This window comes from Cherax quadricarinatus, chromosome 15 (genome assembly GCF_038502225.1).
Source record: "Cherax quadricarinatus isolate ZL_2023a chromosome 15, ASM3850222v1, whole genome shotgun sequence".
In the NCBI taxonomy this organism is placed as follows: domain Eukaryota; kingdom Metazoa; phylum Arthropoda; class Malacostraca; order Decapoda; family Parastacidae; genus Cherax; species Cherax quadricarinatus.
Genome location: NC_091306.1, coordinates 38,638,118 through 38,664,722, shown reverse-complemented (window position 1 = coordinate 38,664,722; position 26,605 = coordinate 38,638,118). Strand labels below are relative to the sequence as shown.

The window sequence follows — 26,605 nt, the reverse complement described above, 5'->3', positions numbered from 1 at the left end:
ACTCACACTACTCAACAGTGTCGGCACTATACACAGTGTCAGCACTAAACTCACACTACTCAATAGTGTCGGCACTATACACAGTGTCAGCACTATCCTCAACAGTGTCAGCACTAAACTCACACTACTCAGTAGTGTCAGCACTATACTCAACAGTGGCAGCACTATGCTCAATAGTGTAGGAACTATACTCAATAGTGTCGGCACAATCTTTTGTTTGTGTAGCAACTCAAGGTCCTGTAAATGTCTAATGTCAGTCGTCTAGGGCTAGTGTAACGAGCAGCTCTGCTCGTAGTGATAGTAGCACAATCAGCAACCATAGTACGAGAACTTGTTACAATTGCGGAAACAGTTGCTGTAAATTGTGCGGGTGTTTAAAATAAAGTGTCGTACTCCAGGTAGACCTCAAGCCGATCTACCATACTGTACTTTCCATAGAACACACAGCCATCTCAGTGCATCGCTCGTCAAGCAAGTACGTAATACAGATCTTACAGTGTTCCAAACACAATCACAGAAGATGTTATAGAGGACGTGGTTCCCGGAACAACCAGAACCCGCCTCAAGCTTCCGAGTGGGAATCTGAACGCCCAAGTCAAAACATCCTGAGGTGACAATAAGCGAAAACGAGTATTCCATTCGTTTCATAAATTCCTTTAACTCCTTGTAGTCTAGAGGAAAAATGCCTCGTTGATGACATTGCTTCACACCTTTTGGGGATGCCATCGAAAACACCTGCATGTTCATTGCAACGTAACAATAGGTTCATTAGTAGAAGCTTCTGTGTTCAATGCGCCTGTTCATGTGTCATGGACTCTGGTATGCAAGTTAATATAATCATATCTAGCCTGTATAAGGATAAGCAGTTACGTAGTGTCCTCGGAGAGCAAACTCGTGTAACTACCCTTATTAGAGTGGCTCGTTCTAGTCCGCTTGTCCAAGGTCAGACTTCCCTCACCTTCATCCAAGGTAGAGAGACGTATGCCTCTTTTCTTCTTGTAGACCAAATTAGTTTCCCCTAGTACTCTTCTACTGGGATTTGCATCGATGAGAGAGGAAATGGTACGGTGATACCGACAATATGTGCAAAAAGACACTTGTACAGTTCAGGACATTTATTAAAGGAAACGTTTCGCCACGAGTGGCTTCTTCAGTCCTAATACAGAAAAAAGAAAACGTGTATATATTGTGACAGGAGTCAGATGAAGTGTCACGTTGATAGAGGTGGTAGTGGTGGTGGTAGTAGTAGTAGTGACCTGTACTTAGTTCTGTGAAGACTGTGTGCTCTCTGTGAATCTGAACCAAGATGTTCTCTCTTGAGCAACTCTACCAGCAGGTGAAAGAGGAGCCTGGGGTTGATAAGCTCGAGATATGGCGATTGACGGAGGAAAACAAGAGGATTCGTAGTAATCCTCCTGTTGTGAGTCCTCAGGTCAAGAGGGGAACCCGGTCAGTGGCCGGGCAACATGGAATTTAAGCTGATCAAGAAGACTGTTGGAGTGGCAGAAACAAGGCAGAATCAGGAGTGGTGACCTGTACTTAGCTCAGTGAGGACATGTCTAGTGTACTTCCTGTGGACTAAATCAAGATGCCCTCCACTGAGCAACTCTACCAGTAGCTTAAAGAGAAAGTGAGGGTAGCAAACCTCGAGATATGGAGATTGACATAGAAAAGCAAGAGGATTCGGAATCATAGAAGTCCTCCTGTTGTGAGTCCTCAGGTCAAGAAAAGAACATGGGCAGTGGACAGACAGCATGGAACAAAGTTGAAAATCAAGAAGATGAATGGAGAGGAGGAAATGAAGAAGAAAGAGACTGCTGTGGAAATTTCGAACTCCTTTTCTGTGCTACCAGACAAATATGAGTCGACCACCCATGATCTTCCAACAAAGATGACACAGTGAAGCCAGCCAGTGAAGACATCCCAGTGAAGACTATCTCTACTAAGACCGACAACGTCATGCACATTGCCAGTCGAGGTAAGAACATTGTATTAAATGGGGAGAGTCAGATTAAGTTTATGGATAGGGCTTTTTGTCTTAGGGATACAAATGGGAGACAGAGGGTATGTTTTCCTGGGGCTGGGATGAAGGATATTGTTAGCCGTCTGGACATCATGAGAGGTAGTGGGAGCAATCCTATTATCTGTCTCAGTGCTAGAGGCAACGATGTTGACAGTCGTAGGAGTGAGGACCTGATTAGCAGGAATACATCAGCAATAGACATAATTAGGAAGAAGGGTGGGAACCCTGTCATATGTGGTATTTTGCCAAGGAGAGGAGTTAGAAATGAATGGTTGTCCAGGGCAACTGGTGCCAATTGCTAGCTGGACAAATACTGTAAGGAAAATAAGGTGCCATTCATTGACAACTGGAACCTTTTCTACGGCAGAAATGACATGTATGCCAGGGATGGGGTTCACTTATCTAGGTCTGGGGTGGGAGCACTGGCAACTGCAGTGGAGGGAGCTGTTAGGACTTTAAACTAGGAATAATTAGTGGTATGGGTTTTGGCGGGAAAACAGTGAAGTCCCAGTGTAGTAATATTATGAGTTCTAGGGGAACAAGTAATTAGCAGAATGAGGTAGATATTGGAAAGCCAGAGGCACTAGGTGACAAGGACAGCAATAAGTTTAGTAGGAAAACAGAAATGAGCAAGAAGGGTAAAGAGAAAGGAGGTTCTTTCAATTAATATTATGCTAATAGCTGTAGTGCTAGGAATACGATGGGCGAGTTGAGATTAGTTGCTAGTGCTGGTAACATTGATGTATTTGCCATAACTGAGATGTGGTTTAATTAAAAAAGTCGGGACATGCCTGTGGAATGTCACATTCAGGGTTTTAAACTGTTCTAAGCAGATAGAAGTATCGGGAAGGGGGGTGGGGTGGCACTCTATGTCCGAGATCGCTTGAACTGTTGCATAAAAATGGGTATTAAGTCTGAAATAACACAGAGTGGATAAAATTTTCAGAGGGGCATGAAAAATTGATTCTAGGAGTGATATACCATCTGCCAAACTTAGATAGGGACCAAGGGAGACTACTATGGGAGGAAATTGTTAAGGCCACAAGGCACGATAATGTAGTAATTCTAGAGGACTTTAACTTTAGTCAGATTGATTGGAATTTCTTGACAGGGAATTTAGAATCTAACGACTTCTTAGAAGTAGTTCAGGATTGTTTTTTGAAGCAGTTTGTGACAGAGCCTACAAGGGGAAACAACCTGCTTGACTTGGTTCTGGCAAACAAGGAAACCCTTGTAAATAATTTAGAAATTACAGAGGAACTCCTCACAAGCTACCACAAATCAATTACCTTTAGCACTGAATGGAAGTAAGATAGTAGGGATAATTCAGTAATGGTCCCAGATTTTCGCTTAGCAGATTACAATGGGCTTAGAGAACACTTATCATCTGTGGACTGGAGTAACAAAGAGAGCTATCAGTATGACAGCTTTCTTAACACAATACATGCTGCCCAAAGGACATTTATCACATATAAGGAAATTAGATCGAAAAGAAATAACCCAAAATGGATTAATAATAGGCTCAAATATTTTTTTGGACGGAAAAGAGGAATTTATAGGTGCATCAAGATGTGAGGGGTTATCTTATTAAACAGTATATTGACATCAAGAGGGGCGTTATAAGGAGGATAAGAAAAGTTAAATGGGACTATGAAGTTAAAGTTGCTAGGGATTCGAAAACTAACCCAAAAAGTTTTTTCCAGGTTTATAGAACAAAAGTCAGAGATAAGATAGGTCCCCTTAAAAATAACTATGGGCATCTTACTGACAAAAATGAAATGTGGTCTATTTTTAATAATTATTTTCTCTCAGTTTTCACTCAGGAAGACACTAACAATATTCCAGTAATTAATTTTTATAGTGGTCCTGAAGACGATAAATTATGCAATATCACAGTCACCAGCGAAATGGTTATCAAACAGATAGACCAATTAAAACAAAATAAATCCTCGGGCCCTGATGAACTTTTCTCAAGGGTTCTTAAAGAGTGTAAAATGGAACTTTGTGAACCATTGACAAATATTTTTAATATTTCTCTTCAAATAGGTGTAGTGTCTAATATGTGGAAGATGGCTAATGTAATTCCTATTTTTAAAACAGGGGACAAGTCATTACAGTCGAATTACCGCCCAATAAGCCTGACCTCAATTGTAGGCAAATTACTAGAGTCGAATATAGCTGATATTATAAGAAGCCATTTGGATAAGCATAATTTGATTAATGATATTCAGCATGGATTCACGAGGGGCCGTTTCTGCCTAACTAATTCATTACCTTCTTCAGTAAAGCTTTTGAGGCCGTAGATCACGATAAAGAATTCAATATTGTTTATTTAGATTTTAGTAAGACTTTTGATAGAGTACCGCACCAAAGACTGTTAAAGAAAGTGGCAGCTCATGGCATTGGGGATAAAATGCTGTCATGGATCGAATCCTAGCTCACCAATAGGAAGCAGAGAGTATGCTTAAATGGGGTTAAATCCGAGTGGGGATCTGTAACAAGTGGCGTTCCACAGGGATCAGTCTTGGGCCCGTTGTTGTTTATAATATATATATCAATGACCTTGATGAGGTAATTACTAGTGATATGAGCAAATTCACCGATGACACTAAGATAGGTAGGATAATTGATTCAAACAAAGATGTCACCAAACTTCAGGAGGATTTAGACAAACTCAGTTCCTGGTCAGAAAAGTGACAGATGCAGTTCAATGCAGATAAATGCAAGGTACCCTAGTATTTGTCAGTCAAATAACGTAGAACTTACCCATATAGATTGTGAAAAGGACTTGGGGTTATGGTAAGCAGCAACCTTAAATCAAGACAGCAATGCCTAAACGTACGTAAAAAGGCAAACAGATTACTGGGATTTATATCTAGAAGTGTAAGGGACGGAAGTCCAGCGGTTATATTACAGCTTTATACATCATTAGTAAGGCCTCACCTAGATTACGCAGCTCAGTTTTGATCTCCATATTACAGAATGAATGTAAATTCGCTAGAAAACATCCAGCGAAGAATGACTAAATTAATACATGCATTAGAAATCTTCTGTACGAAGAACGATTGAAGACTCGTAAACTACATTCACTTGTAAGACGAAGAATGATGGGTGACATGATCGAAGTGTATAAGTGGAAGATGGGTATTAACAAAGGGGATATAAATAAGGTTTTGAGGATATCCCTCCAAGAGAGAACTAGCCTACTAGTCCATACAACGCAGGTCGTTATCAAAACAACCCCTACCCAAAACTATCCAAGAATTAACTCCCATACCCACAACACCAATCAAACCCAGCCACTACCACTCATATATTTGTCCAATCTCTTTTTAAAGCTACCCAAGGTCCTAGCCTTGATCAGCCTACTAGAAAGACCATTCCATGCATCCACCACTCTGTTCGAAAACCAGTACTTACCTATGTCCTTTCTGAATCTAAATTTATCCAACTTAAATCCATTATTTCTGGTTCTTTCTTGGTTTGACACCCTCAGTACTATTGTCACCTTTGTTTATGCCCATCATCCACTTATACACCTCGATGATGTCTCCCCCTCATTCTACGTCTCTCCAGAGAGTTGAGATACAAGGCTCCAAGTCTATCTTCATACGGGAGATTCCTTATACAGTAAATCATTTTAGTCATTCTTCTTTGCATGTTCTACAATGAGTCTATATCCATCCGGTAGTAAGGAGACCATAACTGAGCAGCATAATCTAAATGAGGCCTCACTAGTGATGTATAGAGCTGTAAAATAACTTTTGGACTTTTGTTACTTACACTCCTTGAAATAAATCCCAGTAATCTGTTAGCTTTATTCCGCACACTTAAGCACTGCTGTCTTGGCTATAGATTTCTGCTTACCATGACTCCCAAGCCTTTTTCACATTCTGTATGATCAAGCTCTACTTCACCTAGTTTATAGCTTCGAAGGTTATTTTCATTACCAAGGGCAAGTACCTTACAATTATCCACACTGAACTTCATCTGCCATTTTTCAGACCAAGACATTAATTTGTCCAAATCCTCCTGGAGTTCATTGGTATCCTCCTCAGAATGAATCATATGGCCTATTTTTGTATCATCATCAAATTTGCTCCTGTCACTTGTAATTCCGTTATCAAGGTCATTAATGTAAATTACAAACAAGAGAGGACCTAAAACTGATCCTTGTGGAATGCCACTAGTGACTAATCCCCATTCAGATTTGACCCCATTAATGGAAACTCCATATTACAGAATGGATATAAATTTGTTAAAAAACATTCAGCGTAGAATGACTAAATTAATACACAGCATTAGAAATCTTCTGTATGAAGAAAGATTGAAGACCTTTAAACTACATTCACTTGTTAGACGAAAAATAAGGGGGCATATGATCGAAGCGTATAAATGGAAGATAGGTATTAACAAAGGGGATATAAATAAGGTCTAGAGGATATCTCTCCAAGAGAGAACCCACAATAATGGATTCAAATTAGATAAGTTTAGATTTAGAAAGGATATAGGAAAGTACTGGTTTGGTAATAGGGTAGATGATGAGTGGAATGGTCTACCTAGTACGGTTATCGAAGCTAAAGTGGTGACGTGTACTTAGCTCTGAGAAGACTTGTTCGTGTGCTCTCTGTGAATCTGAACCAGGATGCCCTCTCTTGAGCAACTCTATCAGCAGCTAAAAAAGGAGCTTAGGGTTGCTAAGCTGGAGATACAGCAACTAATGGAGAACAAGAGGATTCGTAGTAATCCTGTTGTGAGTCCTCACATTAAGAGAGGAACCTGGTCAGTGGCTGTACAACATAGAACCAAGATGAGGATCAAGAAGACTGATGGAGAGGCAGAAACAACGAAGAACCAGAAGACTACTGTGGAAACTTCCAACCCATATTCTGTTATACCTGACGAATGTGGGTTGTCTACTGGGAACGTCACAATGAGAGCCAAGGAAGCATTGGCAGACGTAAGTGAAACATCCCTAGAAACCTCAACGAAGACCATAGAGAACATCACAACGAATTCCAAAAGTGAAGGTAAGAACATTGTTTTAGATGGAGACAATCACATTAAGTTTAAGGATAGGGCGTTTTGTCTTACGGACAGGAAGAGGAAGCAGAGGGTATGTTTTCCTGGGGCTGGGATGGGAGATACTGTTAGCTGTCTGGACATCATGAAAGGCAATAGGAGCAATCCTACTATGTGCCTCAGTGCAGGAGGCAACGATGTTGGCAGACGTACCAGTGAGGACCTGATTAGCAGGTATGGGTCAGCAATAGAAATAATTAGGAGGAAGGGAGGGAACCCTGTCATATGTGGTATTTTGCCAAGGAGAGGAGTTAGAAATGAATGGTTGTCCAGGGCAACTGGTGCCAATTGCTGGCTGGACAAATACTGAAAGGAAAATGTAGTAACATTCATTGACAACTGGGACCTCTTCTATGGCAGAAATGACATGTATGCCAGGGATGGGGTTCACTTATCTAGGTCTGGGGTGGGGGCACTGGCAACTGCAGTGGAGGGAGCTGTTAGGACTTTAAACTAGGAATAGTTAGTGGTATGGGTTTTGGCGGGAAAACAGTGAAGTCCCAGTGTAGTAATATTATGAGTTCTAGGGGAACAAGTAATTAGCAGAACGAGGTAGATATTGGAAAGCCAGAGGCACTAGGTGACAAGGACAGCAATAAGTTTAGTAGAAAAACAGAAATGAGCAAGAAGGGTAAAGAGAAAGGAGGTTCTTTCAATGTATATTATGCTAATAGCTGTAGTGCTAGGAATACGATGGGCGAGTTGAGATTAGTTGCTAGTGTAGGTAACATTGATGTATTTGCCATAACTGAGATGTGGTTTAATTAAAAAAGTCGGGACATGCCTACAGAATGTCACATTCAGGGTTTTAAATTGTTCCAAGTAGATAGAAGTGTCGGGAAGGGGGTGGGGTGGCATTGTATGTCCGAGATCGCTTAAACTGTTGCATAAAAACGGGTATTAAGTCTGAAGTAACACATACAGAGTCTGTTTGGATAGAATTTTCAGTGAGGCATGAAAAATTGATTTTAGGAGTGATATACCGCCCCCAAACTTACATAGGGACCAAGGGAGACTACTATGGGAGGAAATCATTAAGCCACAAGGCACGATAATGTAGTAATCCTAGGAGACTTTAACTTTAGTCATATTGATTGGAATTTCTTGACAGGGAATTTAGAATCTAACGACTTCTTAGAAGTAGTTTAGGATTGTTTTTTGAGGCAGTTTGTGACAGAGCCTACAAGGGAAAATAACCTGCTTGACTTGGTTCTGGCAAACAAGGAAACCCTTGTTAATAATTTAGAAATAACAGAGGAACTCGGTACAAGCGATCACAAATTAATTACCTTTAGCACTGAGTGGAAGTATGACAGTAGGGATAATTCAGTAATGGTCCCAGATTTTCGCTTAGCAGATTACAATGGGCTTAGAGAACACTTATCATCTGTGGACTGGAGTAACAAAGAGAGCTATCAGAATGACAGCTTTCTTAACACAATACATGCTGCCCAAAGGACATTTATCCCATATAAGGAAATTAGATCGAATAGAAATGACCCAAAATGGATGAATAATAGGCTCAAATATCTTTTAGGACAGAAAAAAAAAGAATTTATAGGCGTATCAAAAGAGGTGAGGGTCATCTTGTGAATCAGTAGGTTGACATTAAGAGGGACGTTAAAAAGGGGGTAAGAAAAGCTAAACGGAAGTACGAAATTAAAGTTGCTAGGGATTTGAAAACTAACCCAAAAAGTTTTTTCCAGGTTTATAGAACAAAAGTTAGAGATAAGATAGGTCCCCTTAAAAATAACTATGGGCATCTTACTGACAAAAATGAAATGTGGTCTATTTTTAATAATTATTTTCTCTCAGTTTTCACTCAGGAAGACACTAACAATATCCCAGTAATTAATTTTTATAGTGGTCCTGAAGACGATAAATTATGCAATATCACAGTCACCAGCGAAATGGTTATCAAACAGATAGACCAATTAAAACAAAATAAATCCTCGGGCCCTGATGAACTTTTCTCAAGGGTTCTTAAAGAGTGTAAAATGGAACTTTGTGAACCATTGACAAATATTTTTAATATTTCTCTTCAAACAGGTGTAGTGTCTAATATGTGCAAGATGGCTAATGTAATACCTATTTTTAAAACAGGAGACAAGTCGTTATCGTCAAATTACCGCCCAATAAGCCTCAATTGTAGGCAAATTAGTAGAGTCAATTATAGCTGATACTATAAGAAGCCATCTGGATAAGCACAGCTTGATTAATGATACTCAACATGGATTCACGAGGAGCCGTTCCTGCCTAACTAATTTATTAACTTATTCAGTAAAGCTTTTGAGGCTGTTGATCATGATAAAGAATTCGATATTGTTTATTTAGATTTTAGTAAGACTTTTGATAGAGTACCACATCAGAGACTGTTAAAGAAAGTGGCAGCTCATGGCATTGGGGATAAAATGCTGTCATGGATCGAATCATAGCTCACCAATAGGAAGCAGAGAGTATGCTTAAATGGGGTTAAATCTGAGTGGGAATCTGTAACAAGTGGCGTTCAACAGGGATCAGTCTTGGGCCCATTGTTGTTTATAATATATATATCAATGACCTTGATGAGGGAATTATCAGTGATATGAGCAAATTCACCGATGACACAAAGATAGGTAGGATAATTGATTCAAACTTAGATTTCACGGAACTTCAGGAAGATTTAGACAAATTCAATTCCTGGTCAGAAAAGTGGCAGATGCAGTTCAATGCAAGGTTCTGAAGCTCGGGAGTGTCCATAACCCTAGCATTTGTAAGTTAAATAATGTAGAACTTAGCCATACAGATTGCGAAAAGGACTTGGGGGTTATGGTGAGCAGCAACCTCAAACCAAGACAGCAATGCCTAAGCGTACGTAATAAGGCAAATAGATTATTGGGATTTATATCAAGAAGTGTAAGCAACAGAAGTCCAGAGGTCATACTGCAGCTTTATACATCATTAGTAAGGCCTCACCTAGATTACGCAGCTCAATTCTGGTCTCCGTATTACAGAATGGATATAAATTCGCTAGAAAACATCCAGCGTAGAATGACCAAATTAATACATAGCATTAGAAATCTTCCGTACAAAGAACAGTTGAAGATTCGTAAACTACATTCACTTGTAAGACGAAGAATGATGGGTGACATGATCGAAGTGTATAAGTGGAAGATGGATATTAACAAAGGGGATATAAATAAGGTTTTGAGGATATACCTTCAAGAAAGAACCCGCAATAACGGATTCAAATTGGATAAGTTTAGATTTCGAAAGGATATAGAAACGTATTGGTTTGGAAATAGGGTAGTTGATGAGTGGCTTGGATCGTGATCCAAGCCTGGAGGTCGGTATATTACACCTAGAATTAGTTTTTCTTGATCTTCTACAAACTCTACCCAAACAGATTCTGTTGCTGTTCCATCTATTTTTATACCTATTTTTATGCAACAGTTAATATTTTCTCGAACATACAATGCAACTCCTCCCCCCTTCCCATTACAGCTATCCACATGGAATAACTTAAATCCCTGAATATTACACTCAGCAGTCATATCCCGACTCTTTAAATCATACCAGGTTTCAGTTAATGCAATGATATCAAAGTTCCCAGCACATGCTACCAAACGTAGTTCATTAATCTTATTTCTTGCACTTCGACTGTTAGCATAAAATACCATCATATGTTTTTTCTTCTGCACATTTTTCCTATTGATCTTTGTTTTTACACAATTTCTGAAATTATCATTACCCAGAGTTACTCCATGAGAGTTACTATTAAGATTCTTAATATCAGAGCATAAGTCAATATATCCATGCTCATTATTTATCATTTCTAAACCCATACCTCTAACTAATCCTAGTTTAAAGTCCTAACAACCCCCTCAACTGAGTTAGCAAGAAAACCCACACCTGCCCTGGATAAGTGAACCCCATCCCTGGCATACATGTCATTTCGGCCATAGAAGTGTCCCAGTTGTCAATGAATGGTACTGCATTATCCTTACAGTGTTTATCCAGCCAACAATTAATACCAATTGCTCTGGACAACCATTCATTACCAACACCTCTTCTTGGCAAAATGCCACATATAACAGGGCCTTTCCCCCCTTCTTCCTAATTATGTCTATTGCTGTCCTGAACCTTCTAAATCCTCACTTCTATGCTTGCCTACATCATTGCCTCCAGCACTGAGGCAGATAATAGGATTGATCCCATTACCGTTCATGATGTTGTCAAGCTGGCTAACAATGTCCTCCATCCCAGCCCCAGGAAAGCAAACCCTCTGTCTCCTACTCCTGTCCTTCAAGCAGAAAGCCCTATCCATGTACTTCTGAAAACTGGGAATGGACAGCTGACGGATAACGAACTTGAAATGTATTCCCTATTTAATGACTATTGTCAGTTTTTACACAAGAAGACATAAATGATATTCCAGAAATTAACAATTACTCAGTTCCTGACGAGTTCAAATTAACTAATATTACCGTCACGAGGAACATGGTTATCAAACTGATAGACAAACTGAAGCAAAATAAGTCCCCGGGACCGGACGAGTTGTTTTCCAGGGTACTTAAGGAATGCAAAATGAAACTTAGCCATTAACGAGTGTGTTTAATGAGTTCATCCATACTGGTATTGTGCCAAAGATGTGGAAGATGGCTAATGTGGTTCCCATATTCAAATCAAGGAATAAGTCCATTCCTTCAAATTACCGTCCAATAAGTCTGTCTATAGTAGGCAAATTATTAGAATCAATTATAGCTGACATTATTAGAAGTCACCTTGAAGAGCATAATTTCATTAAAGAATTTCAGCATGGGTTCACGAGAGGTCGTTCCTGCCTGACAAACTTACTGACGTTCTTCAATAGAACATTTGAGGCAGTAGACAGTGATAAAGAATATGATATTGTTTATTTGGATTTTAATAAAGCCTTTCATAGAGTACCTCACAAGAGACTGTTAAGAAAAGTGGCAGCTCATGGTATAGGAGGTAAAGTTGTAGCATGGATACAGTCATGGCTTACCAACAGAAAGCAGAGAGTTTCCATTAATGGGGTCAAATCTGAATGAGGATTAGTCACTAGTGGCGTTCCACAAGGATCAGTTTTAGGCCCTCTGTTGTTTGTAATTTACATAAATGACCTTGATGAAGGAATTACAAGTGACATGAACAAATTTGCTGATGATACAAAGATAGGCCGTATGGTTCATTCTGAGGAGGATTCCAATGAACTCCAGGAGGATTTGGACAAATTAATGTCTTGATCTGAAAAATGGCAGATGAATTTCAATGTGGATAATTGTAAGGTACTAGTCCTTGGTAATGAAAATAAACCTCGAAGCTATAAACTAAGTGAAGTAGAACTTGATCATAATGTGAAAAAGACTTGGGAGTCGTGGTGAGCAGAAATCTAAAGCCAAGACAGCAGTGCCTAAGTGTGCACAACAAGGCTAACAGATTACTAGGATTTATTTCAAGAAGTATAAGTAATAGAAGTCCAAAAGTTATTTTACAGCTCTATACATCACTAGTGTGGCATGCAAAGAGTACGTAACCTTTATTCAGCGCATGTACACACCTTCATTGAAAGGCTATCTCCCCAACCAGCGACTCAGGTGCTAAGGGTTAATGACGGGGCCCCATCATTCAATCAGTACCCAGGTTCCAGCCAATGAGAAGATGGTTTTGGCAATCACAGGGGTGTTGTAGGCACCACATACCTGTCTGCCCTTGTCATTCCCATTCTAGAGCTGGTTGAAGCACAGTCTGCTCTCTAATGGCTTATATTCTGCATTGCTTACCATGGAGTGCACTAATACCTATTGTTGCACATAGTGTATATAGTGTACATAATTCTGTTCTTACTTGGTGAAGGATAATATAAGTCAAAAGTTTTTCTGCTGTGTTTATTTTGCTCCCTTTACACCCAGGATAACAGGCCTTTGGGACTCCTGGGTTGTAATAACTAGTGAGGCCTCATTTAGATTATGCTGCTCAGTTTTGGTCTCCTTACTACAGGATGGATATAGACTCATTGGAGAGCATACAAAGAAGAATGACTAAAATGATTTACTGTGTAAGGAATCTTCCCTATGAAGACAGACTTAGAGCGCTGAATCTCCACTCTCTGGAGAGATGTCGAATGAGGTGAGATATCACGGAATTGTATAAGTGGATGATGGGTATAAACAAAGGTGATATTATTAAAGCACTGAGGGTGTCGAACCAGGTAAGAATCAGAAATAATGGATTTAAGTTTGATAAATTTAGATTTAGAAAGGACATAGGTAAGTACTGGTTTTCGAACAGAGTTGTGGATGCGTGGAACAATTTCCCGAGTAGGGTGATCGAGGCTAGGCCCTTGGGTAGCTTTAAAAAAAGATTGGACAAATATATGAGTGGGAGGGGCTGGGCTTGATTGATGTCATTGGTTATAGGAGGATATTCTTGGGTAGCTTTGGGTAAGGGTCGTTTTGATAAGGACCTGCTTTGTATGGGCCAGTAGGCCTTCTGCAGTGTTCTTCCATTCTTATGTTCTGTTCTTATACTCTGTCACACCCCCCACATGGTATAATGTAAACTCCTGCACCTGTGCCAAAATCATGCTTGGGTTTTTTTGTATCAGGTTCCTAATAGTAGTTGATGAGCTGGTAGATATTTTAGCTAGTGTTCTGTCAAACATTATTGAAAAGTTAGTGACAACGTTGCTGACCGGTAAAACGATGTAACTTGGAGGTCTTTCTTCAACTTGACTGGTGTTGGTCTTGTTGAGGATATGTGTCGCAAGTTTCCTGCAGTCACGTACGAAGTGTAGAGGAAAGTGTAGCGAATTAAAAGAATGGGTGATGTATCTGCATTCTTCTTCAAGGAACTGCAGACTGTAAATTCTGTAGGCTCTCAGAAAGAAGCCAATAACTACCCCTCTTTTAGTTCTGGTGTCATGGTGAGAGAAGAAATGTAGAAGATCGTTCTTGTAGGTAAAAGAAAGTCTGTTTTCACCAGTGAGTAGGAGAACGTCGAGAAAAGGTAATTGGTTGTCCTTATCCTCCTCTAGTGCAAATTAAATAATAGGTTCCAGAGTGTTGATGGTGTTGAGGATGTCACGTACGTCTAGATTTTTGGGTACAATGACCAAAATACCATCAACCTACAACATCCATGTAACTGACCTGGGGATGTTATTGAGGATCCGTCTGGATTCTAGGTCCTCCATACATAAGTTGGCAAGTACTGCACTACTGTTGACATGTGTCAGCACTATACTCAACAGTGTCAACATTATACTCAAGAGCATCAGCACTATACTCAATAGTGTCAGCACTATACTCAATAGTGTCAGCACTATACTAAATAGTGTCAGCACTATGCTCAATAGTGTCATCACTATGCTCAACAACGTCAGCACTACCCTCAAAAGCGTCAGCACTATACTCAATAGTGTCAGTACTATACTCAATAGTGTCAGCACTATACTCAACAGTGTCAGCATTATACTCAATAGCTTCAGCACCATACTCACACTACAATTAATAGTGTCAACAATACACTAGTGTCAGCAGTATACACAACAGTGTCAGCAGTATACACAACAGTGTCAGCAGTATACACAACAGTGTCAGCAGTATACACAACAGTGTCACCACTATACTCACACTGAACTCAATAGTGTCAGCACTATACACACAATACACTCAATAGTGTCAGCACTATACTCAACAGTATCAACACCATATTCAATTTTTGTAGATGAATGGTTCAGAGAACCGACATGTTGATAAATTAGACACATGTGCAACTCTTGGGTATCTTTATTGAGGAAACGTTTCGCCACACAGTGGCTTCATCAGTCCATACAAAGGAGAATCTTGAAGAACAGGAGGAGAATGAGGTAATCAGTCCCTCAACCTTGAGTCGATGTGGTCAGTCCATCAAGATTGATGGACTGATGAAGCCACTGTGTGGCGAAACGTTTCCTCAATAAAGATACCCAAGAGTTGCACATGTGTCTAATTTATCACCATATTCAATATTGTCAGCACAATACTCAATAGTGTCAGCAATATACACACACTACACTCACTAGTAACAACACACACATACTACCCTCACTAGGAATAACACACTACACCCACTAGTAACAACACACACATACTACCCTCACTAGGAATAACACACTACACTCACTAGTAACAACACACACATACTACCCTCACTAGGAATAACACACTACACTCACTAGTAACAACACACACATACTACCCTCACTAGGAATAACACACTACACTCACTAGTAACAACACAAACCACACTCACTAGTAACAACACAAACCACACTCACTAGTAACAACACAAACCACACTCACTAGTAACAACACAAACCACACTCACTAGTAACAACACAAACCACACTCACTAGTAACAACACAAACCACATTCACTAGTAACAACACAAACCACACTCACTAGTAACAACACAAACCACATTCACTAGTAACAACACAAACCACATTCACTAGTAACAACACAAACCACACTCACTAGTAACAACACAAACCACATTCACCAGTAACAACACAAACCACACTCACTAGTAACAACACAAACCACATTCACTAGTAACAACACAAACCACACTCACTAGTAACAACACAAACCACACTCACTAGTAACAACACAAACCACACTCACTAGTAACAACACAAACCACATTCACTAGTAACAACACAAACCACATTCACTAGTAACAACACAAACCACACTCACTAGTAACAACACAAACCACATTCACCAGTAACAACACAAACCACACTCACTAGTAACAACACAAACCACATTCACTAGTAACAACACAAACCACACTCACTAGTAACAACACAAACCACATTCACTAGTAACAACACAAAGCACACTCACTAGTAACAACACACACTACACAAACTAGTAGCATCACACACTACACTCACTAGCAACAACACATCCTACACTCACTAGTAACAACACACACTACACTCACTTGTAACAACACACACTACACTCACTAGTAACAACACACACTACACTCACCAGTAACAACACACACTACACTCACCAGTAACAACACACACTACACTCACTAGTAACAACACACATGCACTCACTAGTAACAACACACACTACACTCACTAGTAACAACACACATGCACTCACTAGTAACAACACACACTACACTCACCAGTAACAACACACACTACACTCACCAGCAACAACACACACTACCTATAATCACTAGTAACATCACACACTACACTCACTAGCAACAACACACTACACTCACTAGTAACACATCTTACACTCACTAGTAACAACACACACTACAATCACTTGTAAGAACACACACTACACTCACTAGTAACAACACACACTACACTCACTTGTAACAACACACATTAGTCACTAGTAACAACACACACTACACTCACTAGTAACGAAACACTACACATACTAGTACCAACACTCTACCCTAACTAATAACAACACAACACAATACACTCACAAGTAACAACACACACTACACATACTAGTAACACACTACACTCACAAACAACAATGCAAACTACACTTACTAGCAACAACACACACTACACTCACTAGTAACAGCACACTCACTACACTTCCTAGTACACACACTACACTCACTAGTAACACACACTACACTCACTAGTAACAACACACTTCACTCACTAGTAACAACACACTACATTCACTAGTAATAACACACACTACACTCACCAGTAACAACACACACTACACTCACTAGTAACACAAACTACATTCACTAGTAACACACACCACACTCACTAGTAACAACACACACTACACTCACCAGTAACAACACACACTACATTCACTAGTAACAACACACACTACACTCACCAGTAACAACACACACTACATTCACTAGTAACAACACACACTACACTCACCAGTAACAACACACACTACACTCACCAGTAACAACACACACTACACTTACTAGTAACAACACACACTACACTCACTAGTAACAACACACACAACACTCACCAGTAACAACACACACTACACTCACCAGTAACAACACACACTACACTCACTAGTAACAACACACACTACACTCACCAGTAACAACACACACAACACTAGTAACAACACACACTACAATCACCAGTAACAACACACACAACACTAGTAACAACACACACTACACTCACTAGTAACAACACATACTACACTCACTAGTACACCACACTACACTCACTAGTAGCACACACTACATTCACTAGTAACAACACACACTACACTCACCAGTAACAACACACACTACGCTCACTAGTAACACACACTACACTCACTAGTAACAACACACACTACACTCACTAGTAACACACACTACACTCACCAGTAACAACACACACTACACTCACTAGTAACAACACACACTACACTCACTAGTAACAACACACACTACACTCACTAGTAACAACACACACTACACTCACTAGTAACAACATACACTACACTCACTAGTAACAACACACACTACACTCACTAGTAACAACACACACTACACCCACCAGTAACAACACACACTACACTCACCAGTAACAACACACACTACACTCACCAGTAACAACACACATTCAACTCACTAGTAACAACACACACTACACTCACCAGTAACAACACACACTACACTCACCAGTAACAACACACACTACACTCACCAGTAACAACACACACTACACTCACCAGTAACAACACACACTACACTCACTAGCAACACCGCACTACACTCACTAGTAACAACACATCGTACACTCACTAGTAACAACACATCGTACACTCACTAGTAACAACACACACTACACTCGCTTGTAAGAACACACACTACACTCACTAGTAACAACACACACTACACTCACTTGTAACAACACACACTACACTCACTTGTAACAACACGCATTAGTCACTAGTAACAACACACACTACACTCACTAGTAACGAAACACTACACATACTAGTACCAACACTCTACCCTAACTAGTAACAACACAATACACTCACAAGTAACAACACACACTACACATACTAGTAACACACTACACTCACTAGTAACACCCACACACACAGTAACAGCACACTAGTAACACACACTAGCAACACACAAGTAACAACAACACATACTAGTAACAATACACACTAGTAACATCATACACTAGTAACAACACACACTAGTAACAACTAACGCTATTAAGACACTAATAACAACAACACACACTAGTAACAACAACACACACTAGTAACAACACACACTAGTAACAACTCTCACTAGTAACAACAACACACACTAGTAACAACACACACTAGTAACAACACACTAGTAACAACAACACACACTAGTAACAACAACACACACTAGCAACAACACACACTAGTAACAACACACTAGTAACAACAACACACACTAGTAACAACACACACTAGTAACAACTCTCACAAGTAACAACAACACATAGTAACAACAACACACACTAGTAACAACAACACACACTAGTAACAACACACACTAGTAACAACACACACTAGTAACAACACACTAGTAACAACAACACACACTAGGAAAAACACACACTAGTAACAGCAACACACACTAGTAACAACTCACCCTAGTAACAACACACTAGTAACAACAACACACACTAGTAACACACCAGTAACAACAACACACACTAGTAACAACACACACTAGTAACAACACACTAGTAACAACACACACTAGTAACAACACACTAGTAACAACACACAGTAGGAACAACACACACTAGTTACAACACAAAATAGTAACAACACACTAGTAACAACAACACACACTAGTAACAACAACACACAGTAGGAACAACACACTAGTAACAACACACAGTAGGAACAACACACACTAGTTACAACACACAATAGTAACAACAACACACACTAGTAACAACAACACACAGTAGGAACAACACACTAGTAACAACAACACACAGTAGGAACAACACACACTAGTTACAACACACAATAGTAACAACACACTAGTAACAACAACACACAGTAGGAACAACACACTAGTAACAACACACTAGTAACAACAACACACAGTAGGAACAACACACACTAATAACAACAACACGGATCAGCACACTGTACCTCAGTAATAGTGCCTCCACTCGTCTTCTCTGTATGCTGCTGACACAGGAGTATCATCACATCCTGACACAGGACCATCATCACTTCCTGACACAGGACCATCATCACTTCCTGACACAGGACCATCATCACTTCCTGACACAGGACCATCATCACTTCCTGACACAGGTGTGATTTTAGAGGTTCACATCTCAACACATCATCAGTCTACTAAGACGCAGCTCACAATCCATGACGCAAAATGCAACACTGAGTGACGTCATTTATTTCAAAATATATTGGAAAATAGTGTGATATAGTCTGGTTTCCTTGTGTCGTGTCAAGATGCGGCAGTGAACCAAGTCTTGGGCACAACACCAAGCTCTACAAGTCTCAAGTATTTACTTAAACTTTCCTGTAGTGTTCTCCTGACCACTTAACCATCGCTGAACACCATCAGTACCAAACACTCCACTAATTTAAAAAAAAAAATGTAATGATTTTAAAGTTATATTAAAACAACATGCATGTTTAAATATTCATATTTTATTGAATTATGAATGAAAATTACTCAACTCTAGTGTCTAATTGCGATGAAAATGAATGACTTGGTCAGCCGATTTCTTCCCCGATGAGACGATACGGGAGTTGTTTCTTGATCACACCGGGACGAGGGCAGCATCATCCTCGTGAGCAGTAGCGGCTGATGTTGCTGCCGCCGCTGCCGTGGGCACATAAATGTGAATTTCCACACGGGGAGATGAATGAGTTGTTTCCTCGATGGTGTTGATGTCATCAGCGTCGTAAGTAGCCTCTTGTCTCAGCCCAGCTGACCCAGAGTCTGTGACAAGGTGTGCCTTGGCCTGCTGTCGAGTTTTCCTATGTGAAGCTGGCAACTTTTTAAGACGGTGATAGAGGGAGGCGTAGCCATGAAGAGTAGAAGTAGGTCGCGGGAACAATGTGCGGTTGAGATACTGTTTCACCTCTCGGGCAGCTGCTGTTGACGTTCCGCTGCTGCTCTCAATCGTAGTCCTAGACGCTCCAGCTGATGACATGCTGACCAAGATGCTGCGGGAGACGAAGAAGGCGTCAGGGGTGAGACTGAGGATGGAATCTCTGCCACTGAAGGTGTCAGTGGTGAGAAGACTGGAGGTGTCAGTGTACCAAGAAGAATCCAGGGATGGCGGGAGAACTTCAGTGGCGCATCTGAGCCACGCTGCTGTTTCACCTCTCTGCTGACGTCGTCGTGGACGGTGATGATGATATAAGTAATGGTGCTGGCAAGGGTGGTGGTGATGGTTAGGTGTGCACGAATATTGGGGGTGGTGTATGGTGAGTGCATTAGTGGTGGTGAAGAGGTGAGGTGATGCAGCACGGTAACTGCAACGGATGAGGGCAGGTTTGCTAGCGCTCTCCCAGTGAAACAATCGAGGGGCGGGAAGTACACCAACTGACATGATCTGTGCAGCTATTGCTACTGTTCCAACACTTCCTCTTCTTGACGCAGTCCACCTTCCCAAAATGTACACTTTACACACCAGCCTCACCACTAGTGTATTCAATGATACTCTTGAAGATTTTCCTTGATCACACAGTTTTGTAAATATACAAATAGGACTCAACACGTTTATGTTGTGGGCTGGTGGGTCGGGGTAGCAAGGCACAGACCTGCACACTCCACCACACCTCTCTCACAAACCTGGCAAAATCAAGTGACAGTAGGCCTCCTCCTGCATGCAGTCTTCAAAAGAACAATGCTGGCCTATGCAGGAATGTCTCACCAAGACTAAGCCTGGCTTAACAGCTGTAACTAACAGTACAATGACGGGTTTGGAAATTCGTTTCTGACAGCAATACTTGTAAAGTTAGGCTGAACTAGACTGAGCAATAGTCTAGCCAGCATAACTGTACCGTCACTGACAGAACTGATCTAAGCTGGACGAAGATGGACATGCTTTGTGAAGCATGTGTTGAGGTGAAGGGAGAGCCAGGTGCCACAGGTCGTGGTGCAAGGTGCCACAGGTCGTGGTGCCAGGTGCCACAGGTCGTGGTGCCAGGTGCCACAGGTCGTGGTGCAAGGTGCCACAGGTCGTGGTGCCAGGTGACACAGGTTGTGGTGTCAGGTGTCACAGGTTGTGGTGCCAGGTGACACAGACTGTGGTGCCAGGCAACACAGGTTATGGTGCCTGGGGAGACAGACAGTCACTGTTATTCACTCTTCAAGGGTCTTCAACACAGCCTACCAAATAAATGTGTCACATAACTGTGTCTAAATTTGTTCATGTTTGACTTCTCAGAACAAGAAAACTATTAAAAGTTTACCTCATGCTTTAATGTTAAGGTGTTCCACACACTGAGGTCCGTGGTTCGATCCCCGGTACAGATGGAAACATTTGGGCGTGTTGCCTTAAGACACCTGCTGCCCCTGTTCACCTAGCAGTAAGGAGGCACCTGGATATTAATCGACTAGTGTGTGTCGCATCCTGAGGGACAAAATTGACGTAATTTGTCCGAAATGGTCTGTATAACAAAGGGCTTTCTATATAGTATGTTAGTGATGTCAGAAAGTTGTGTTCTACCATGTACTTGTAGAAATAAACATTATTATTATTATTATTATTATTATTATTATTATTATTATTATTATTATTATACCACACCCCGACCCTAAACAACCCCTCCCTCCCTCGTCCCCTTCCCCCACTCTCCCTCCATCCTACCCCTCATCCCACTCCACATTCCTTCTCTCACACACACGCACTCAGCCTCTCTCTATCACACACACACACACACACACACACACACACACACAGGCCCATACTAGAGTATGCAGCACCAGCTTGGAATTCACACCTGGTCAAGCACGTGAAGAAATTAGAGAAAGTACAAAGGTTTGCAACAAGACTAGTCCCAGAGCTACGGGGATTGTCCTACGAAGAAAGGTTGAGGGAAATCGGCCTGACGACACTGGATGACAGGAGGGTCAGGGGAGACATGATAACGACATATAAAATACTGTGCGGAATAGACAAGGTGGACAAAGACGGGATGTTCCAGAGAAGGGACACAAACACAAGAGGTCACAATTGGAAGTTGAAGACTCAGATGAATCAAAGGGATGTTAGGAAGTATTTCTTCAGTCACAGAGTAGTCAGGCCGTGGAATAGCTTAGAAAGTGACGTAGTGGAGGCAGGAACCATACATAGTTTTAAGGCGAGGTATGATAAAGCTCATGGAGCAGGGAGAGAGAGAACCTAGTAGCAATCAGTGACGAGGCGGGGCCAGGAGCTATGAATCGACCCCTGCAACCACAAATAGATGAGTACACACACACACACACACACACACACACACTCAGCCTCTCTCACACACACGCACTCAGTCTCTCACACACGCACTCAGCCTCTCTCACACACACACGCACTCAGCCTCTCTCACACACACGCACTCAGCCTCTCTCACACACACACTCAGCCTCTTTCACACACACGCACTCAGCCTCTCTCACACACCGCGCTCAGCCTCTCTCACACACATACGCACTCAGCCTCTCTCACACACACACACTCAGCCTCTTTCACACACACGCACTCAGCCTCTCTCATACACACACACACAACCTCTCTCACACACACGAACTCAGTCTGTCTCTCTCACACACACACTCAGCCTCACACACACACACACTGAGCCTCACACACACACACACACAAACACAAACACACACACACACACACACACACACACACACACACACACACACACACACACACACTACGTCATCAGCATCTGGCAACTTGGCACGACCGTTGCCAGCGCAAGTATCACCTATATTGTGGTTTGCATGTCTCAGGCTTGGCTTGGCTTGGCCTTGCATCGCTGTTAGATACTGGTCACTCACTCCTGCAAGCTATTACAGTAGTTATTAGTAGTAAGAACACTTAGGAAGCTAGGAAGTCCTCTCTAAACGTGAACAAGGAATAGGATAATAACAGCAATAATTGATACTTAAATCCAGAAAGGACAATAAGCGAAGAGTGTAGCATTTCTAGGAAAGACAAAACAAAGAGGTATAACACACACACTCAAGGGCAGACACTTATTGAAGCTTTACACCCTAGTAGCAATTATCGCTTTTTATAACCCAGAATTACTGGTATGCATACCTCCCCCCCCACACACACATATACACACACACACACACACACACACACACACACACACACACACACACACACACACACACACACACACACACACACATTGTAAGTACGTGCCGGTCAAGCCCCAGGAGGTTGGGGGTCAGGTCACAAGAAGTTGTGGGCAGAAGGACCACTGAGACTACACTACAACCCACAAGCCACCTACCTTTCAGTACATAATAAACCCACACATAATTCCACACAAGATTACACACACACACACACACACACACACACACACACACACACACACACACACATATCCAGACTCACACAAACACACACACACACACACATATCCAGACTCACACATACACTCCCCCCCCCTCACAACCGACAACTCACTTCTTCCCCTGATCCCTCCCCTCCCTCGTTCACCCTCCCCTCCCCTCCCTCGTTCACCCTCCCCTCCCCCGGTAACCCAGACCCTCCCAACCCCTCCCCACTCCTCTCCCACAAAGCCACAGTTCCTCCACTACCTCCCCCCCCCACTCTCTGACATACACACTACTAACCTAACATACAGAACTACATAGGTTTCCCACTCTGAGGCAATCAGGATAAAACAAAAATGGATTGTCAGAGAGCAACAAGAAAAACCAAGGGACAGGAGGAGGAAGCTGCAAAGGAAGATTGGGCAGCAGAGCTCATAAAAAGGGATCATGAATGGGAAAAGAAACTAGAAGAACTTAGCATGAGAATGGAAGAGAGGATAGATATGGAAAGCAGGAAGTGGGAGGTGCATGTCAAAGCAGCAGAGGCTAGGATACAGAGTTTAGAAGAGGAACTGAAAAATCTGAAACAGCCTAAAGAACTAAAGAACATTTTGGGATTGACAACAGAGACTGCTACCTTAGCCACAAATAAGGGGACTGTAGGGAAAGAAGGGGCACAACTGCATGGGGAGGCTCTATCAGAGGAGACTGTAGTAAATGAAAGAGCTAAGCTTTATGTGGAGGCCCTAACAGACAACAACAGAGCCCAAGGAAAGCCGAGAAGGGAAAATGACAGGCCACTGAGCCCAAGTACATTAGCCAGTGAAACTGAAGAAAGGAAAGCTGCAGTGCAGGAAACCAAATTAAATGAGGGGATACACAGGGATAAGCAGTGGGAGAATGAAAGGGTGAGGTCAGTCTTCGTGTATGGGCTCCAGGAAGCTGAAGGGGAAACATATGAAGCAAGAAAACAAGGGAAAAAAAAGCAATTGAAAGCATCATGAAAGCAATAGGAGAAGACGACATGACCCAGCTGGAAAATTTTCGGAGAATAGGAGGGTTTGTAAAAAAAAGAACCCGGCCAGTGAAAGTGGCTTTCAAGGCAGAAGCGACTCTGACCAGGATCCTGCAGGAGAAAGCACGATTAAGGGACATGCCGGCATACAGGAAGGTGTATCTCGACCGCGACAGATCACAAGAAGAAAGGCAGAAACTGAGAGAGATGTTACAAAGGCGAAAGGAGGAAAGAGAGGGGATGGAGAAGACAGACAGGAGATCCCAGACCCAGGAAGAAGATCAAATACAGCCTCCCTCACAACTTCCTATAGAAGCCTCCCAACCAGGTCAACCCCAGTGCAACCAAACACTCTAAATCAAAACACCCTTGCCACATCCAATGCCCCCACCCACCACATTACAAACTCCACCCCTACAGCAACAACCCATAGTTCCTTACCAGGTCTCCCACTTCCCCAACCCCAATATACCTCCCAGACCACAGTCTTAGAAAAGAAGTTGAAGGTGTGGTATACAAATGCAGATGGAATAACAAACAAGTATGAGGAGTGGCACGAAAGAATCAAAGAGACATCCCCAGACATAATAGCACTCACAGAAACAAAACTCACCAGAATAATAACAGATTCAATCTTTCCATCCGGATACCAAATCCTCAGGAAAGACAGAGGGAGGAGAGGGGGAGGAGGAGTTGCACTGCTCATTAAAAACCAGTGGGATTTTGAGAAAATGGAAGGAATGGATGGCATGGGCGAAAGGGACTACTTAGTAGGAACAATCCAGTCTGAGGGACATAAGGTGATAATTGCAGTAATGTACAACCCACCACAGAACTGCAGGAGGCCAAGAGAAGAATATGATGAGAGCAACAGAGCAATGATCGACACACTAGCCGAGGTGGCCAGGAGAGAACACATGGGAGGAGCAAAGTTACTAGTTATGGGTGATTTCAATCACAAGGAGATTGACTGGGAAAACCTGGAGCCCCATGGGGGTCCCGAAACATGGAGAGCTAAGATGATGGATGTGGTACTGGAAAACCTCATGCATCAACATGTTAAAGACACTACCAGAGAGAGAGGAGAGGATGAACCAGCAAGACTGGACCTTGTATTCACCATGAGTAGTTCGGACATCGACGGTATCATGTATGAAAGGCCTCTGGGAGCTAGTGATCATGTGGTTCTGTGCTTCGACTACATAGTTGCGCTCCAAGTGGAGAGAGTAGCAGGAATAGGCTGGGAAAAACCAAACTACAAAAGGGGGAATTACTCAGGCATGAGGAACTTCCTTCAAGACATTCAGTGGGAGAGGGAACTGACAGGAAAACCAGTACAAGAAATGATGGACTATGTAGCAACAAAATGCAAGGAGGCAGAGGAGAGGTTTGTTCCCAAGGGAAACAGAAATAATGGGAAGAACAGAACGAGTCCTTGGTTCACCCAAAGGTGTAGGGAGGCAAAAACTAGGTGTACTAGAGAATGGAAAAGGTACAGAAGACAGAGAACTCAGGAAAATAAAGAAATCATCCGAAGAGCCAGAAACGAATATGCACAGATAAGAAGGGAGGCTCAGAGACAATATGAAAATGACATAGCATCAAAAGTAAAGACTGACCCGAAGCTGTTGTACAGCCACATCAGGAGGAAAACAACAGTCAAGGACCAGGTAATCAGACTGAGGAAGGGTGATGGGGAATTCACAAGAAACGACCAAGAGGTATGTCAGGAGCTCAACACAAGATTTAAAGAGGTATTTACAGTGGAACCCAGTAGGACTCCAGGAAATCAGAACAGGGGGGCACACCCGCAAGTGCTGGATGAGGTACATATAACCAAGGAGGAGGTGAAGAAGCTGCTATGCGAACTTGACACCTCAAAGGCGGTGGGACCAGACAACAT

The 26,605-nt window shown here is 41.8% G+C and overlaps 2 protein-coding genes across 2 annotated transcripts in view; both read right to left on the bottom strand.

The window, feature by feature from the left end:
• The window catches only part of c12.2 (von Willebrand factor A domain-containing protein c12.2), a 590,945-nt gene extending 571,482 nt beyond the window's left edge, over nucleotides 1-19,463 (bottom strand). The window contains exon 1 of the mRNA XM_070085296.1: nucleotides 19,292-19,463. Within this exon, the coding sequence (XP_069941397.1) occupies nucleotides 19,292-19,444 (153 nt within the window). The 5' untranslated portion in view covers nucleotides 19,445-19,463. The remainder of the gene's footprint in view (nucleotides 1-19,291) is intronic.
• A 462-nt stretch (nucleotides 19,464-19,925) lies between these two features.
• The window catches only part of LOC138852734 (uncharacterized), a 99,462-nt gene continuing 92,782 nt past the window's right edge, over nucleotides 19,926-26,605 (bottom strand). Inside the window, exon 2 of the mRNA XM_070085298.1 lies at nucleotides 19,926-21,456. Coding sequence (XP_069941399.1) covers nucleotides 19,930-20,727 — 798 coding nt within the window. The 5' untranslated portion in view covers nucleotides 20,728-21,456 and the 3' untranslated portion in view covers nucleotides 19,926-19,929. The remainder of the gene's footprint in view (nucleotides 21,457-26,605) is intronic.